This window comes from Meleagris gallopavo, chromosome 1, assembly GCF_905368555.1.
Source record: "Meleagris gallopavo chromosome 1, MGAL_WU_HG_1.1, whole genome shotgun sequence".
Classification (NCBI taxonomy): Eukaryota; Metazoa; Chordata; class Aves; order Galliformes; family Phasianidae; genus Meleagris; species Meleagris gallopavo.
The window spans coordinates 85,287,494-85,303,241 of NC_139404.1; the positions used below are offsets into that span (position 1 = coordinate 85,287,494).

Consider the following 15,748-nt stretch of genomic DNA (forward strand, 5'->3'; position numbering starts at 1 on the left):
TTCCATCAGTTCCCCATAAACAAAAGAGGATAACAGCATCTCCCTCAATCCAAATTTTCATTTGCTTGATTTTTCTCAAAGTGAAAAATGCACATTTACTGTGAATAGTCCTACACTACATACATTTAGACCATAAATCTTTTCTAGGACAGCATATTATACTACTGACCCTCCACACAGCTAAAACATGAGCCATTTGAGCATACACAGGCCATGAATATGAATCAATGGAAAGTTTGTTCAGAAACAGAAAACACCTTTCGATGCAACAGAAATGCAAACAATGAATAATAAAAACTGCTCTACTATCGTTGTTAATTTTGGATGTTGTTGTGAGTTGGTGAACAAGATGGAAGAAGTATCACTTCACTTCAAAAAATACCAGCAACCCAAGTAGACTTAAGTTTAAATACTTTTCTATTGTATAGTTGATATCTAGGAGTTTACGTAATACAGACAGGGAAAAAAAAGGAAGACTACTGGCAAGAGCATTGGGCATTATTTTCTTTTTACCAAGAAGCCTAGACACCTTGTCAGATGCAAACACTGCATTTAGAAAAGCATCCCATAAAGAAATACCACAAACTCAATTTTATATTAGAAAACAGCTTTTCTTGGTTATAGCTCAATTTTTTCTTTATACTCAAACGATTTTAAATAGGAAATCTCAGCCCCTCTGAAGTTAAGCACGGTTCTTAAAAACTTAAAGTCAACATTATATTGAAGTAACCAGATTCTACTCATTTGAACAAAACCTGTAATTTCCAAAATGTTTTAAACTGATTACAAATGTAATTTTACCCTGTATCTTCACTTTATCTCCTATTCATTTAAAATTCAATATTTCACCTGAACAACTCAGGAAAGTCATCTTGCAGTATTCAAATAGAAAGTAATCTTAAAACTAACTCTATACTTACAAGAAACGTTACAGTAAGTTTGGATAATTTCTCCATTACTTATCTTTTCTAATCAGAGTTAATCAAAGAAAATGTATAGCAATCACTCTAAAAATCAAACTAGTTATCTGAAGTCCATAATATAGCTCACAAGTGCCAAGATAGGATAGTTATCTCACTGGAAACACAAGGTTCTTGCACCTGCACTTGATCAGATAGGTAACTTAACATGATAGTATGTTTGGTAAAAAATAAAAAAATAAAAAAAATCAGAAGAAACCAAGTACAGAATGTACATATAAGTGTCTCACGTTACTGCTATATTTCTCTAACAAGTTTCAAAATGATGAGCTCTTAGATATGTAAACACGTGATGCTGCAGCAAATTTAGAAAGCTAAAGAGTAGGCAAGAAAGCTTGAGAACTTAAAGGTAAAAGTAGTCTAAGATGAATTTTACTTTACTGTTAGTAAAAATTCGACCCATTTTTAAAAGTAGATTATATTTCCAAAAACACTTTCCAGTAAGTAATTTTTACCTAAGTCAAAAAGGAAAAGCAATGACATTTCACTTTTTTTTTTTCCTGTTTATTTGTTTAGATTTGCATGGGCTACTAAAAATTTTACTTGCTTCATAGCAATGGAAGAATTACAGTATAAAAAATAGATTATGGTTACAAAACTCCTAACTCTTTTAATCTAAAAAAAAAAAAACCCAATAGTTTTTGAATCTGAAATTCTGGCAGTTAGCATTAAATTATTTTGTAAAAATATATTTTGATATAAATAAGATCCCAAGTATGTAAAAAAATGTTACTACTGACCTGATTTACTGTTAATGAGAAAAAAAGGTAAAAATTCACGCCTACATTATTGTAATATAAGTATTACACAGTTTAGAAATATGAATTTAGATAAACTACGTAGCTTCAGAGATAGTATGTTTATTTGGAGAGCTGTAATCAGCCAAACTTCTCACCTCCCAGGCTTTGTGCTGTACTTCTGCAATCTTGCTTTCACTTCATCATATGTCAGGAACGCCATATATCCAGGATGTGTCACAGCTAAGAAGTTCCAATTCCTTAAGATTGAACCCCATGGCTAAAAAGATTAGACAAACAAATAAATACAACCAGGTAATTACACATTTCTAATAAAACTCAAGTCAATTTTTCAAAAAGACCCACAATGTTTTCACTTCAGCAGAAAAATACACACTTTTGGTTAAGGTCTAAGTAGTAAGAAAGATTGTCCAGACACACTACTGTCTCACATTCAGCTGGCTGCCTATCAGCACCCCCAGGTTATTTTCTGCTGTCAACTTTCCAGCCACAATTCCCCAAGCCTATACCACTTCATGGGGTTGTTGCGACCTAAGTGCAGCATCCAGCACTCAGCCCAGTTAGATGTCATGTACTTGCATTCAGCCCATCAACCTAACCTGCCCAGATCCTGCTGCAGAGCTTCTGGCCCTCAGGCAGATCAACACTCCTGTTGAACTTGGTGTCTTCTGCAAGCTTACTGAGGCAGCACTTGATGCCTGAATCAAGACCATTTTAAAAACATAAAAAATAAACAAACAAAAAACTTGCCCCAATACTGAGCCCTGAGATAATATACAGAATAATATTTGGATAAATATTTTGAAGATTTTGAATTTGCAGGATCTCCTGTCCATAGTCACATAAAATATTAAGTACATAAATTCAGTAGGAACCTGCAGAGCATGATACTGCGATAGTTTCATAAAAACCCAAGTGAGCTTATTCTTGAGTGGTTCTGAGGCATTCTCATAGTTAATGATAAGTAACATTGAAATGAGGCCTGATAAAGCTACTAATTTGAGCTGTGATTTCTTTCCTTATTCTTTATTGTTTTCTTCAGTTGTCATAAAAATATTGCAGTTAGAAAGCAAAACAAATATTGACAAATACTGCAGTATTTGTTGCCCTCAATAACAAATGCTTCACAAACTCGGTGAAACATGACTGATATGCTATTACTTCAAATATAAAGTATTCCTCCACCATAAAAGATGAATGATATTTAAGGAATGGATTGACACAAATATATTACGTGTTCATAGCCAGCATTCAAAAAGATAAGAAACTGCCTCTCTGTGGTTGAGAGATGTTTATTTATATATCTGTCAAAAGATCAGGGCAGGAGAAGTCAAGCAACAGAGAAGAAGAGACTAGTGTTACTGTGTATCCTGCAAATTCCTTTTAAAAGGGACTTCTAAAGGCTAGTGAGGCAGGGAATAAAAGTCTATTTAAGTGACACACTTGAGCAAAGTATTGTAGAAGTTCAACTTGAGATGATGACACATTCCCTAGGCAAACCCTAACCACTGCTTAAATGAAGACATGTATTTTAAAATCTTCAAATCAGACTCGTGGAACAGAACAGTAAGGTTTCAGTACCGAGGTTAAATGAGCAAATTTGTACAAACTATAAAGGAGAAAAATTCACTTCTGTAGATGTGATGCCACACCTCGTCGCCTCCTCTCTACACACTCACTGAAGATGGATGCCAGAAGTCTTAATCGCACTGAAAATGTTAGTTATTCTAACTAAAGTAAAAAGGGAGTTGACTCTTGCCCCTTCACCGCACTGACATTTCCATCACAAAAACGCAACATACCTTCACCTTTTGTATTATTCAAGTGCATGTCAGTCAAAAAGTATATTCAAACATTCAGCACTTTGAAGCTTTGTATTACCACAGTACAACAAGCCTTAGGTATGAAGTACATGATTCCACCCCTTAATCCCCCTAACAAAAAAGAAAACAACAAAACACAACACCTACGCAAATTTGTTGGTTAATCACGAGTATCAGACTTTTAAGTAAACAGTATAATCCTCTAATGCTTGGATTCTCTGCAGACTAATCCACTACTGCGATACATGTAAATGATAAGACACTAGGTCTGCAAATCAACAGGCACGAACTCTAAGCTTGTCTTTCAAAGATTATTAGAAAAGTGGAAATTTTAAATGGTAAAAGATTTGTGCACTTCTATAGAAATATTTTTGCTTAAGAGGACAATTTCATTGAACATGCTAACAGTGATGGAATTAGTTCCAAACACCCACATATACTTCCACACTAACTTTATCTCTGGTCAGAGATAACGGTAGAGTTGTGCACGTATACAGTGGTGAGGCAGGGGGAGCAACTTCACTTTTACAGGATCTTCACAGAAAGTAATCTTGCTTTCTTCAGTGAATAAGCATCATTATAGATGTAGCTTTTCTGTAACAACCCACAGTTGGCAAAGCAGTGTTTTGATTACTTCAACAATTGGGATTTTCTCTGCATGGGTGTAGGCACACATAGTTAAGGAAGCAGTTTAAAAACTTGAGAAATAAAATGTAACCTCTGGGAGAGATTCTCAAACCAAGTTCAGAGTAAGTTCACCTCAACAGTTATGCAGCTATTGCACAAGTTGGTAAATTAGTTTGGATAAAGTTTTCCCTGCTTCTTTATTATATTTAATACATTTAATCCTAGCCAGTCCTCTCTCCTTACGAATGTCAGTACTGTTGATTTCTTTTTCCTAGAATCAGGCACAGAAATGAATCAAAATAACCATGGCCTAATAACAAAGCTAAGCAATGCAAATTCACTGGCTTACAGATCAAGTTAAATAAATCTCATTTGAGACTATATTCTGAACTTGAACAAAGTCTATAGGATCCTACACAGGGTCAGAAAAAAATATTACTTCTCTGATCATTCATCTCTTGTTAGATTTTTAATTTTACAGTTGATATGCACATTAAAAACTAATCAAATTAACAAAAGAAACACCTAAGCACAAACTTCTTAGCTGTGAGCTCAGTGAGAAAGGTGATCAAATTCTACAGAAAGGAACTTCAAATAAATGTATTTCATAGCGATGTATATTGCAGCCAATAGGCCTCAAACAATTTGCAGTGAAGTCTAAGAGCAAGATCTGGGCTTGATTGAACTGAAAATAAGATCAGTTTGCCAAACAATGAATAAAAGCAAGAAACTTTGACAGAGTAGAAATGGCTCACAAGGCATCAAAGTTCAGACTGGAACACTTGATCGTATCAAGCTGCACATAAAGGGCAAAGCTTAGAGGGATTTTGCTAGAACAGCAACAGCTTATTTTATTTCATCAAAGAGAGCCTCCAAAATTTTATTCAAAGATCTGTAGCCCATGTGACTATTTATTTTAAAAAGCAACCAATATTTGTGGTTAAATTAAACAGTTTATTTACACCTTAACATTTTCAACTTTGATATAGTTCTGACTCAGACAAGAGAAGAGATTATCAAAATCAAAACTCAAAACTAAAGCTGTTAATCACCTGCTACCAGATCCTAATATCAACTTTGTAATAGTCACCTTTCCCAGAAGAGCAAACCCAATAAAGCTAAAAAGAGATTAACACACAACGCCATGGAAGAGGGAACAAAAATATGGCATGGCTTTGGTAAACAAAAAAATTGTTACTTGAACATATCTGCAAGAGGCAAAAGAATAATGCAACAGTTTATCGATGTATGTTGTTTAAAAAAGTAAATGACCAACTAAATCATTGGATACGTCAAAGATTGCTACATACAAAAGAAAAATCCAAACTGACAAATTTAGAATCAGTTCACCTAATAGAGATGCAAGCCGGCACAGACTTCTACGTTAACTCAAATACTCAAAGAATATCTTAGATTATGTTCTGTAGAAGGACCACAAGATTTACAGTGGCTTGTAACATACATACAAAGCTTATTTTAGATAAATATTATCTATTGACAATAATACTATTCCCTCATATTAGTGCTATTCACAAAGATATTCCCCTATTTTAGATAGAATGAGGAGCATTAATGGGAAAAATCTGCCTATTAAAAATAATAATAATAATTAGGCCTAAACTTTAAAAAAAAAAGTTATAGGAAACATTCTTTATACCTCTGGTAGAAACACTGAATCTAAGTAGATGTAGATACAAAAATATAACCAAAACACAAAATTTAGATAATTACCTGAAGGTCATTATTTCTAAAAATACATCTAAGATTAGTGAAACATGCAAACAGCAGACAAAGATACTGCAATCATACTTTTTTTTTTGTGCAGAAATAAAGCAGGTGCTGCTTGAATGTCTGTTTTGGATATCAGTTTTTTTAGCTGTTGGTGCTGACAACAATCCACCTTCCTTGACCCGTAGGTAACTGCCTCAGGTCACTGAAGCTTTCAAAGTCATGCAAATATCTAAAATTTTTGAGTCTTACCTGAAATAATCTAGTGAAGATATCAAACTCAAAAATTGAAATGTAGTCATTGCAGGTCAAGTCAATAGTAGATTTAAGAGCCATTGCTTCCAAACCAGAGCTTATCTGATGAACTTCATGAAGGCACTGCCTGAACACTTTCCATGGCACTATAGTTCTGTGAGGGGGGGAAGTAATAAATTTAATGAAAACCCATATTAAAAATTTGATAATTTATTTAGACAGCAGAGACTGACTTTTGAAGTAGATGAGCATTAATTAGGTTTTTCAACAGACAAAAAGAGTCAAGCTCTTTGAAAGGAGCCTTTAAAACACGGGGGAACAAAATGACACCTTATATTGCAATGATAAATATTCAAGTTTCAACAGCACAATGATGGAAAACACTGTGGAAACTGAAATATTCTACCATGCAGGTAGAGCAACAAGCCTTGCACCTTCTCAAAGTTCATGTGAAAGACCACCTCTGTTCTTGGCAAAAAACTCGCATCTTCACAGTCTCCCTTCTCAGAATGATAAACATCAATTTAGCATCTACTGCAGTAACCTTTTTTCATAACTTAGGCTGTTAAATACTGGCCGAGAACCTTCTGATAACAATCATCCAGTTATCATCACCACTGGGCCAACGTTTGCTATACCCCATGACAGTTACATAGATATTAGAAGACTCTTTCTAAAATTTTCATCTTCACGTGTTATGGCATAATGAGGATTATTTTTGGAGAGTAGTGAACATGGCAGAACGTGGGAAATCAGGGTAGAATGAGATTAAAGTTATCTTCCCTAATGCAAACCCACAGTCGGTCAAACTTAGTTTCTATTTGTATAGGCTGAGGTAATGTAGATTTGTTATTTTGCCAACCAAGTGCTTACAACTGGAATCTGATATGAGGCTGATCACACTGAAGTACTCCAGTTTATCACTCTCAAATCTATGAGAAATTCTTCACTAATAGTTCTTTTTCTCAAGTCTTTAGGATCGAATCCCAATTTTGCTAAGCCATAGCCCCCTTCTCTTACAAAGGTTCTGCCTTGAACTGAGAGCAAACAATACATTACTTAAAAACATGTTAACTAACCAGTATATAACCACTAATTGATACATAACTATTTTCAGGACTTAACATTTCACATTTTCCAAGTAATATTTTTTAATGTTTGCTAGATGTCAAAAGAGGAGACACAGGGCTAACCTACTGATTAACATTTTCTTGCAATTTTTATTAGTTTATGTTACGTTGTTTTTATATGTGTCGAGATAGCTAGAAAAGCCACAATAAAGCATTTCCTTATGTGAAATATATATTACTTGGTACTACAATATTGTTCAAGAAAAAGAGCAACTGTTTTAAGTTGGCACTGCATAATAAATATTTCAGAATTAAACTGTATTAAAACAAATAGCAATTTGAAGTATAACATCAAAGACATTTTCCTATATTTCTACTGAGTCACGCAAAGAAGTCTAAACATTACTTGGAAGCTTACACTGAAAAATCAGACATGATAAACTGCATAGTTTAATAGATCTCAGCAGATACTTTCATCTGTGTACGAAAAACAGGAAACCACAAAGAGCTGAAGAGAGATACCACATCAGATGCCATTTAAGAAAGAACGCACATTGAATTTTGATTATGGTAAGGAGAGAATGAAGTGTTGCACTAAGTTCAGAGAACAAAATTGGAAAACCTAAGTGCTTTTTTGGTGTTAAAGTTGTCTTCATTCAAATGCCTATGATTAATTTAGTTTCTGTAGACAGCTCTGAAACATCTTCTGAATCCTTCAGCAAACCATCTGAATGGTTGCAGCACTGGAATCACACTGAAAAAAGGGTCAGAAAAGTTAATTAACCCTTAAGTTAAAAAATAATAACCTAACAAAAAAAAAAACTTAGCCATACTATATCTCAAGGATGAGTTATTCATGCGTTGCCTGAGACAATTTACTGAAAACATTTCATTAGATTGGATTAGCAAGTAGGATCTTTCATCATCCATTCATTAACACTCTGTATCCTCCCCTCCAAACCCCACCAGTGATGGGGAAAACACACAGAAGTCTCCAGGAGCATATGTTTTTAGAGTTTTGTTTGCTAGTACTTTGGCTAAGATAGAAACCAGATGTTGGGAAATGAGTGATTAGCTAACGAAATAACATCTAAAGTTATCCTGTGGGATTTCTCCAAGTAAAAGCGTCTAAAATGTGGCCCCAATTTGAAATACAACTAATACCAACAGAATTGCTTTCTGCTGAACTTTGTGGAATCAGTCTTCTACCTTCAACTTTCTTAAATAATAGGTGAGAATTGTTTGCTGAAATACATTTATTCCTATTTCTCAGGAGCTACTTTTGTACCACTCTCATTCCTAAATACCTTGAAATAGTACCAGCCACGGATCATTTATTTCCCAGTGTCTCTCTCCAGTCAATATGTACAAACTGTTATGCTCTTCTGAGGGCTTACAGAGAGCAGACACACATCTCTCTCTGAAGCTGTTACTCAATTATCACAAGATCAAGAATTCAGAAACTTCCACTTCTCCTAAAGAACTAAAACCAGGAGACCTTTTAAGCACATTGGAAAAACAACAACAACAACAACAAACAACTCTGACAGGGAACTAAGAGATGTTCAGTCAAAATGGTTCCTGAAGTAAGGAAGGGGTGAAAGATTTTTGTAGATGTTGTGGCTTTCTTGAATGAACATCTTTTTGTGCTTCAGGGGATTCACTACCTTCGAAGTCACCTTTTTATTATTTAAATAAAGATTTATTTTAATTACTTAAGGAGGCTATCGGGTGCCAGAAGCAGCAGAAGAGGAAAGACAACAAGACCAATCAAACGAAAGTTTGGCATTGGGATTGTCCTTGTTAATGCTTAGGATGTTATTTCTTATAGGGAAAAAAAAAAAGACTTTTTATAAAGAAAAATCTGTAATGAGAAACTGCCTGCAGCATTCAGCTCCTGAGCCATATAAGGTATCTCCTACAGACCTTTCCATGATCCTTGTCCTTATATTTGTTGCATCACGTCATAATGATACCCTGCACAATGCTGGCATAATTCCTTTACTGCTATTAGGTTGACCTGTAGATACTTGCCTAGAAAGAGAAAAGTTAGTCAGCTCAACTATAGCTCTTCTGAAAGGTCTGATACAACTGTCTTGTAACATTAGTTCCCCACAGATTTAGGTTTAGTAAGAGCACTCAGTATTAAGGGTATTTGGTTCTAATTACATAGGCTACTTCTCGCAGTAGAATGAGCATGACCAGAGCTAAGTGGTTGCATTTCACTGAATGTTTGATGCCCAAAGTTCTACTCTACTACAGAGCTCTACTACACATTCTGAACAGATACATCCAGGGTTTTGGTAAGTGTTTCTGATTTTAAGATACAGTTTGAGGAAAATGAAACTGGTCACTAATTAAAAAAAAAGAGAGATTCCTCCACTATTAATTGTCATTGGTGCAACCTCAACTTGAATACTATTTACAGTTCTGGGCTCCATAACATCAAAAGGATGCCAAGATCCTTGAAAGAATCCAGAGGAGTGCAACAAAGCTTGTACTAGGGCTGGAAGACATGTCCTATGAGGAGAGGTTGATGGCACTCAGGTTGCCCAGTGTGAAGAACAGGAGGCTGAAAGGTGACCTTACTGCTCTCAGCAGGGCCCTGAGAAGGGGATGCAGAGGGAGGTGCTGGGCTCTGCTCATGGGAACTGATGGTAAGATGAAATGACACAGGGGTCTGCCAGAGGAGGGTCAGGTGAGCACTGAGAAACATTTCTTTATCATGAGAGTTGTCAAACTCTGGAACAGACTTTCTAGAGATGCCCCATGCCTGACAGCGCTCAAGAGGCATTTGGACAATGCTCTCAATAACATGCTTTAGCTCTGAGTTAGCTCTGAAGTGGTCAACTTTGATCAACTTTGAAGGTTCCTCCCCACTGTAAAAATACATGATACGTACATGCTGTTTTTTATATTATATGTTACTTTATAATGACCTACAATTAATTTAAAATTCAGAAACACAAGTTTTGAAGCAAATAAAATAAGAAGGAAACTGAAATATGGGGATATATATCTGCCAAACTTTTAGGGAATGGTCAATCCATGCAGTTCCTCTATACTGCTTTTTTCCCCCCCCATCACCAGAGCAGGAGCAAGTCCATGCTAATTAAAAAAAAAAAATAAAAAATTCTGCTTGCCTTTTTTTCCCCCTGAAAGGCCTTCCTGTGTTCATTTAACATCTCTTCAATCAACAAAGCTATCTGCATTCTGGCATTTACTTTGGGGTTGTCCTTTTATTTAAGATTCTCATTAAAAAAAAACAAAAACAAAAAACAACAAGAGTCCAGGACATAACTTTCATACAGTTTAGAACAGGAATTTAGGTCCTTATTTCCTTCTTGCCCTGACCATGTGTAGACGGGATTTCCTTAAACTCTGTGATATTTATCACATTACTAAAAAGCAGAAGACATGAAAATAAACCTGAAAAGGAAGTAAACATTTTCTGAGAATGTTTAAAATATAGCTTTCCAGTAGAACTGCAGAAATACAGCTATTCTCAAACATCAAGTGACGCTGATCCCATCTGAACTATAACAGGCCTCAAGTATAACAGGCCTCAAGTTTGTTTAAGAAGGTAAACATATACCTGTGTAACTTACACTTAATAGTGAACATTTGTCTCCAAGAAACTCTCTGAAACATTGCCAGAATGCACAAAATGAAAAGAGCAGCACTGTGTTCAGAGCAAACTCAAAAATATTCAAAGTAAATGCTGACCCAAGTAGAAACAACATTTTTTTGCACGCCTGCAGTGAGTAATGTGGATTTTAGTTTATCATCACTGAACACAGCACTTTCTTAAGACTGTTGCTTCAGTTTTCAGTGAGAGGCCACATATTTTCATTGCTTCTGAGCTGCAGAGCAAAAAAACTGACATGCTTGAGGAGTTCAGTCCTAAGGGAAAAGATGAATTCTGCCATATCATGCCAGTACATTCATTAGAAAATAACATAATACAGAACAAATATAGATGATTCTAGTGTGAGAGAAGAGAAAGTAAAATGAGAAAATAAGCCTTCAGAAATGAGAAATATATACCACCTAAAATATCCAAAGGCATGTAACTGGACATTGCTGGTGAGACAGTGAATTCGTACTTCCTCTTAAGAGGCACAGGAAGCTTGCATTTCCTGAAGAGTCCCCAAAGAGATAAGTTTATCTGTACATTTCCAACTCTGATCTCAAATCGCAATCCAAAGCACATCCATGATTTGCAAGTTCTTTTAGCCTTAAAAAACTGCTGCCTCTCCTGACTGTTCACCAAGAGTATTCTCCTGTCTCACAATCATGTGTGTCTTCTACTACAACTTTCTTTCTCTATCTTCTGCATATCTAATTTAACCTTATTCTCAGCCACCCAGATAACATTGAAGACCGCTGTATTTTTCGTTTATTTTATCATAAAAAGGCTGCTCCAGAAGTAGAGTCTCCTACTGGCCATGACCTCAGAAGTTGATATTTGTGTTACAGCTGTAGAGGTTGAACCTTCCCACCAATATTCCATTCCACGTTGTTGCTGTGTGACAGATGGCGGCAGAGGAGCAGTCTGACAAAATGGCATCTGACACAAGTGTAAACAAAGTGTTTTCTTCCCCCAGGTGGAAAAAATGGCACCCAATGACATATAACAATACTTGCTGAGTGTTTATGGAGACTAAATAGTGGGTGTGAGCATAGTGAGGTGGTGGGTGATGTGTCAGCAGGGACAACAGTGATGTGAAAGACAAGCCATGTTCCAGATGGCCCATGCATAGGTATGACATCAGTAAATGAAGACCATTTTGATATTCTCCCCTGCACAAATCAGCTAATGGTGGTGACTATGTTGAAAAATAGTGTTTTGTAGCAAAGAATTTGCTTTATCAAATCATGTATTGTGTTCTTTGTACCTGTTGTAATTTCCATGGAAATAAATAAAAGGTATTACTTTTAGAGCAATCTATGTGTCTTTCACCTTTCTGTTGACCAGCTTTTCTCTGTAATATTCTCTTGTTCAAATCTGGTAATACCACATTTATACAAAAAAAGATTTAGACAGATTTATGTCTCCCTAGCTGCTAAGGAATTATACCTTCTACCTCTGCCTCAGGCTAAGGCTACCAAAAAGTATATTTTGCATGTTGCTGATAAGCCAAGGAAACAATCACCTTCTAAAAGCCCCGTTCTCTTTTTATCTCCTTCCCTTTAACCTTTTCTGTTGTCAAACCATCTTCACAGTTATAAACACCACGGGCTTCCACATCACTGCCTCTTCCTCTTTCATCTGTTTGTATCTTTTTGTTTCTCCTTCCACATCAGCTCATACTCAGATTAGCACATCTCTGGGCCAGGATCACCACTTCAACCCATAATTTACAGTGTTCAGGCAATAGGATGGCTCTTGGGTACTATGAGCAACATAAACATGAGAACAAGTAATATTTAAGGGGATCAACAAGGTTAAAACCAAGTTTACCCGAGATCTCACTTTTTGACAGTCAAATGTTTTGAAGTTAAGTCTTGTCAAGTGATCTGTGCCTATTTTACTGCTGCTTCTCTAAATCCAAGCAACAGAGGCTATGTCTGTTACATCCTGAGCCAAACAGCACTAACCACAATAGAAACAAAACTACTCAAAATTTTGAAGTAGCAATCTGAAATACCTTTCTTCAATAGATACATTTTCCCCTGAATAACAGTTAAAAGAAAAAGTTTGAGGACTTGGATGGGAAAAAGAAAAAACAACCTAATATCAGATTTTTAAAACAGTAATGTACTTGACCCTAGTAGTGAAATAATTTCCATTTCCTCAGAAATGAAGAGGTAGGGGGATCAATTTATCTAACAAGAACAAAAATACTTTTTTTTTTTTAGTATTTCACAGTGAAGAGTAAAACATTAAAGGAGAGAATATATGGCACAATTGTGAAAAAATGAAAATCTAAGAACATTAACATTTTGATGCTGATTCATTCTGCAACATGAAGGCAGCCGCAAATCACAAACTTCAATAGTTACAAAGCAGCTGCATGACTTCACCATAGCTTACAAACTCAGGGGCTGGAAAGCTCTGTTAGGTCATCTCGCCCACTCTCATTTTCAGTTCAGGATTGCTCCCAGTGGTATTTTGCACATTTTTACTCAGAACAGAAAATAAGTAAAAGCTGTAAGATGCTATTAAAATGAGTGAGGAACCAGGGGAAATTAACATCGAGCGCTATGCAGTGATAAAATGCAGATAATGAAGAAGCGATCAGATTATGTTTTATATCCATATTTACAAGCCACTGGGGGTTACTAAAGTATCTATAAACAAATGTAACTGCTGATTACATGCCTTACAATTTCACAGTTCCACTTAGCATTACTGCTTAGCTGTATATTAAACTCTAATTTGAGTCAGAACAACTATAATGGTAAACTCTGTACAGAACGACCTATGAGCCAACTCCACTAAAATCACTTGCTCCAATAATTGTGTTCCAGTAACCAGTACAAAATTAGAAGTCACACTTCCTCAGTTTTACCACTTTCTTGCTTTTGTCCCTGTCACACACCTTCCTGATATGGTATTTAATCTCAAATCTTGACCTTGTCCTTGGTGTAAACTCTGTATCAATTTATTCCTTACCTTGTTTTCAGACAGCCCGTGTTTTTTTTCAGAAGTCTGTCTTCCTCCTCATAGCCAGTGAATAAATACATCAAATAGCTATGCTCTTGGCCACTGTAGACATTATTCAGCCCTTAGAAAGTTCTCGGTTATTGCTGGTTTTTGTTTTCACAATGCAAATCCAAAATTCGCTCTATTCCTTCAACTTTATGACAACTTTTCTCAGTCAACTTCCTTGACAAAGTCAAGGGGCCTTCTATTTGGACACTGCTGACATCACTCGCCCTCCAACCTGTGTATGTACTCTACTTTGCCCTTACAAAGAAATCAAATGAATTCTTCCATTTCTTCCTTCATTATACTGCTGAAGTCCATTGTCTTCCTTCACCCAATTTATCAGTCTCAATCTTCCACCTTGGTTTATCAGTCAGACCCCTCTCTGTAAATACATAAAACCTACATTCTTCTTATCAGGCCCATTCTAAACATCCTATCACTTCTGAGGCTTTCCCATCTCCTCTCAAGAATGCATCACTAGAAATACTTACAACTCAAAGGCTCCTGACTATTTAACATTTTATTTATTCTGCACTCTGCCTATGTAAGTGCTGATGATTCCCATTATAAAGTTTGTTGCATCTCTCACAAGTTCCACAGCATTCTCTTGCTCCCAGACTTCCTAGCTACTGACATTACCTACAAGTTTTGTGAAGGTGATTCAGAAATGCAAAAATTGAGGAGGGATTTGAAAGTCAAGAATTTCTAGAATTCTCAGCACCCTGCTCTGTTGAAACCATTTAATTTCTCTGCTGAGATCTACTTCTCCACAGAACATTCAAAGAGCAGCTATGTAGGTTCCTCCTATAGTAATAATGCCTCCTATTTATGCTCATAGGAGCTACAACAGATACAATGAGCACAAGAAGACTACTTGGTAGAGAAAATTCTCCACAACAACACAGTATTTTTCAAGATAATCACCACTACTAGCTATGCATTTTTGCCAGTGGTGAATAAGAACCTGCATGCCATTCTTGTTCAAATCCACACTAGTAGAGGTGACCCACTCTTTGACAGCTGCTATGACAACACCACTGCTATGAAAGTGTTGCCCACACAGTCCATCTTTCATCCGCCCAAACAGATCAAAGCCAGAAGGCATCAGATGCAGACTATACAGTGGATATGGTAGAACAGCTCAGCCAGGAACAGCAATGTGCTCTGTGGTCTTCAGACTGGTCAGAGGCCTAGCATTATCATGGTGCAAGAGAAAGGTTGCCTTCTTCTCTTGTCTGACTCTGGAGGTTTGAGCCTTCAGTTTAGTCAGCATCACGACATGGCAGTCAGAGTTGATGGTTTGTCCAGCTTGTACAAAATCGAAAAAAAAGGATCACTCATTTCCTATCCCAAAAGACAATGCATATCAATTTATCCATTGAGGGCTGTGTTTTCAACTTTTACTCCAATAAGGAATACATAAAGTGCCATTTTGACTCCAGCTCATTTCGGGGAATTAAATCCAGGAAATTGTCACCTTCAGCCCTGTATTGGTTCAATATATCCTGACAATCTTGCATACTGCGTTATTTCTGTTCCTGTGTGAGTACTCATGGGAGCCATCTAGCACAAACTTTGTTTCCAACATTGCCACCACTGTTACCAATGCATTGATTCAGCTCCACACACAATCTCCTGGTTGTAATCCACCAGTTAGTGTGGATGAGCTGTTCAAGATGCTCTTCATTTTGCAGTTTGCATGGCTGTCCAGAATATGGCTTACCTTTCACATTGCTGTCATCACTGCTGAAAAACACTACCCACTGCCTCACTGTGCTCACGTACACTGTTTGGTCACTGTTCAGCAAGCACTGATGAATCTCAATTAGTGTCATTTTTTCTGCATGGAGAA

The 15,748-nt window shown here is 36.3% G+C and overlaps 1 protein-coding gene across 2 annotated transcripts in view; it reads right to left on the bottom strand.

Annotated features, from left to right (window-relative positions):
- The window catches only part of CBLB (Cbl proto-oncogene B), a 125,373-nt gene that overhangs the window by 42,086 nt on the left and 67,539 nt on the right, over window positions 1–15,748 (bottom strand). For both annotated transcript variants that reach the window (XM_085239140.1, XM_085239133.1), the window contains exons 5-6: window positions 6,169–6,325; window positions 1,876–1,997 (exon numbers count right to left, since the gene is read on the bottom strand). In XM_085239140.1, the coding sequence (XP_085095266.1) occupies window positions 1,876–1,997; window positions 6,169–6,325 (279 nt within the window). The remainder of the gene's footprint in view (window positions 1–1,875; window positions 1,998–6,168; window positions 6,326–15,748) is intronic.